This window comes from Chenopodium album, chromosome 25 (genome assembly GCF_948465745.1).
Source record: "Chenopodium album chromosome 25, dcCheAlbu1.1, whole genome shotgun sequence".
In the NCBI taxonomy this organism is placed as follows: domain Eukaryota; kingdom Viridiplantae; phylum Streptophyta; class Magnoliopsida; order Caryophyllales; family Amaranthaceae; genus Chenopodium; species Chenopodium album.
Window position 1 is genome coordinate 27,215,457 of NC_137858.1, and position 2,681 is coordinate 27,218,137.

General features: G+C 41.5%; 1 protein-coding gene across 1 annotated transcript; it reads left to right on the forward strand.

Annotated features, from left to right (window-relative positions):
• The first annotated feature begins 474 nt into the window (after positions 1 to 474).
• LOC145613910 (uncharacterized) lies at positions 475 to 2,419 on the forward strand. The gene is made up of 3 exons (XM_081668946.1): positions 475 to 547; positions 1,247 to 1,470; positions 1,589 to 2,419. The coding sequence occupies exons 1-3, from the start codon at positions 475 to 477 to the stop codon at positions 2,417 to 2,419; spliced, it is 1,128 nt and encodes a 375-aa protein (XP_081525072.1).
• The last annotated feature ends 262 nt before the right edge of the window (positions 2,420 to 2,681 follow it).

Consider the following 2,681-nt stretch of genomic DNA (forward strand, 5'->3'; position numbering starts at 1 on the left):
TTGGTTTTGAATCATGAGTTTTGGAATTATTGGATTATTTATTGGAAATTGGTTTTAAAGCATGTTTGTGAATAAATTGAGTTTACATTATCCTGCACTTATCGTACTTAGCATATTTTGCTAATCCGTATTTCCTATTTGTTTTGGTTCGCCCTGTTTATCGTAATGGTAAGCAGTGTTGACTATTTTCAGGTGGAGTTATGAATGAGCATATGGGAGTCCCGGGATTTGCTTTACCTAGTTTAGGAATGTTGGTCTTGTGTTTATTTAGAGTACTCATAACAATGTTACTATTTTCATAAGTATTAATAAAAGAAAGTTGAGTTTCCGCTGCAAGTTTTTGTTATTGAGTTAAGTATTTTGAGTAGCCTTGCGTAATCACGCTGCGGTAACACGCCCAAGTCTATCTCTACGGTATAATTATACGTATTATACTAGTATTTCCGTAGAGGGAGATTTGGGGGTGTTACAAAGATGGTGAATTTGGATAAAACAACGGTGTCATTTAGTAGGGGAGTGTCGGAGGAGAGGAAGGAGGAATTAGCTGGTTTGTTGGGGGTAAAAATGGTTGATATTCATGATAAGTACCTTGGGCTGCCAACTGTGGTGGGAAGGTCGAAAAGGGTGATTACTAAGGGTGTTCGGGAGAAATTGTGGAAGAAGTTGTAGGGTTGGAAGGGGGGAATGTTATCTAAGGCGGGTCGGGAGGTCCTGATTAAGGCAGTTGCCCAATCTATCCCTACCTACGCGATGAGTGTTTTTTGATTCCCGTCTTCTTTTTGTGATGAGTTGCATTCGTTGGTATCAAATTTTTGGTGGGGTCCAAAGAAGGGTGAGAGGAAAATTCACTGGGTTGCTTGGAGGAAATTATGTGAGCCAAAGGCGATTGGGGGTTTGGGATTTAGGGATTTTAAATCCTTTAATTCTGCTCTTTTGGGGAAGCAAGCATGGAGGATCTTGAGTCAGCCAGACTGTTTGATTGCCAGAATTTTAAAAGCTCGATAATTTGAAAATGGTGACAACTTATGTTCAAAACTTGGGAGTAATCCAACTTATACTTGGAGGGGTATTTAGGGAGTTAAGTGGGTAATACAAAGGGGAATGCGGTGGAGGATTTGGGACGGTCTAAACGTTCCCGTGTGGGGCTGCTAGTGGATTCCTAATACTCAATCCCGGGAGGTCATCTCTCCTTGTGTGGGGAACCAATTGGGAATGAAACTGTGCGATCTTATACATTTGCCTACAGCTTCCTGGAATACTTCTCTAATTAAAGAGATTTTTTTGCCGTTTGAATGGGATAGAATCTTGAGTATTCCTCTAAGTTTTAGACTCCCTGATGATGTGTTGTGTTGGGAGCTTAAGAAAGGTGGTGATCAATATTCAGTCCGGTCTGCTTATAGAGTCATCTTTGGTGACAGTGACTTGGATCAGGTTGCTTTGTCGTCTAGCGTGTCTTCTTTTTGGAACAAGGTATGGAGTGTTAACCCATCCCCCGTATTAAAATTTTTTTTTGGAGGGCCTGTCGAGGGGTCCTTCCAACTATGAGGAGGTTGAGCAAACGTATCCCTAATAGAGATGCGGTGTGCAGTATTTGCGAGGTAGGGAGGAGTTGGAGCTACATTGTCTAAGAGATTGCATGATAGCTAGGATGATTTGGGTTGCTTGTGAGTTGGGGGAGGATGTGAGGGGTGGGGGAAGTGATTTTGGGAAATGGGCAATGGCTTGTTTTAACAGGTTACCTCGTAAAGAACATGGGTTGTTTGTTTTGACTTGTTGGGCAATTTGGACAGCTAGATATAGGTGGGTCTTTGAGGGCGAAACTTGCGACCCTTTAAGATCCATGGAGTATGTCACGAAATTGATGAATGAATTGAGAAAGGAAGAGGATGGGACTATTAAGAAGGGGAGAGTTGGAAGGAAGAAATGGAAACCAACTACGGAGGGGTTCGTGAAGGTAAATGTTGATGGGGATGTTGCAAAGGAGAAGGGAACATCAGCTGGGGCGAGTATTTGGGATGCGGAGGGAGTAGCCGCTTTGCTAGCTGCAGCATTGCAGGTTGAAGATAGATGGGATGCGAGAACAATGGAAGCTAAGGCTCTCCTCTGGGGCTTGAGGACTGCGGTGGACTTTGGCTATAAAAAAGTAGTACTGGAGAGTGATTGTTTGGAGCTTGTGAATGCGATTTCATCACACGAGAAGGGAAGTAGCATCTTTCACATTATATTAGATGATATTTATTATGTTTGTGTTTTCTTAGAGTCGGTTTCTTGGAGTTTTGTTTGTAGGGTAGCAAATAAGGTTGCTCATGAACTAGCACATTGCTTGCCATGGGGAATTAGTAGTAGAATTTGGTTTTCTGATTTTCCTAGCTGCACTGTATCTACTTTAGACAGTGAGCTCCCTATGAATGAAAGCTAAGGTCTTTGAGACCTCTTTTGAAAAAAACGAAAAAAAAAAACATTTCTGTACAAAAACACGTCCAAATTCTAAATTGCTAGTACTATTAAAAGCAAAATCAAACTTACATTTAAATTTTATCCATCTAAAGTGCTACCAATCATGAAGGAACACACCTCTCTAATAGGAGAAAACTCAACCAATCCAATATCCATTGCACACCCAATACCGGGCAACTTCTAATCCCTCAACACACCCATTGCTTCGGCGGAATTATGTACAA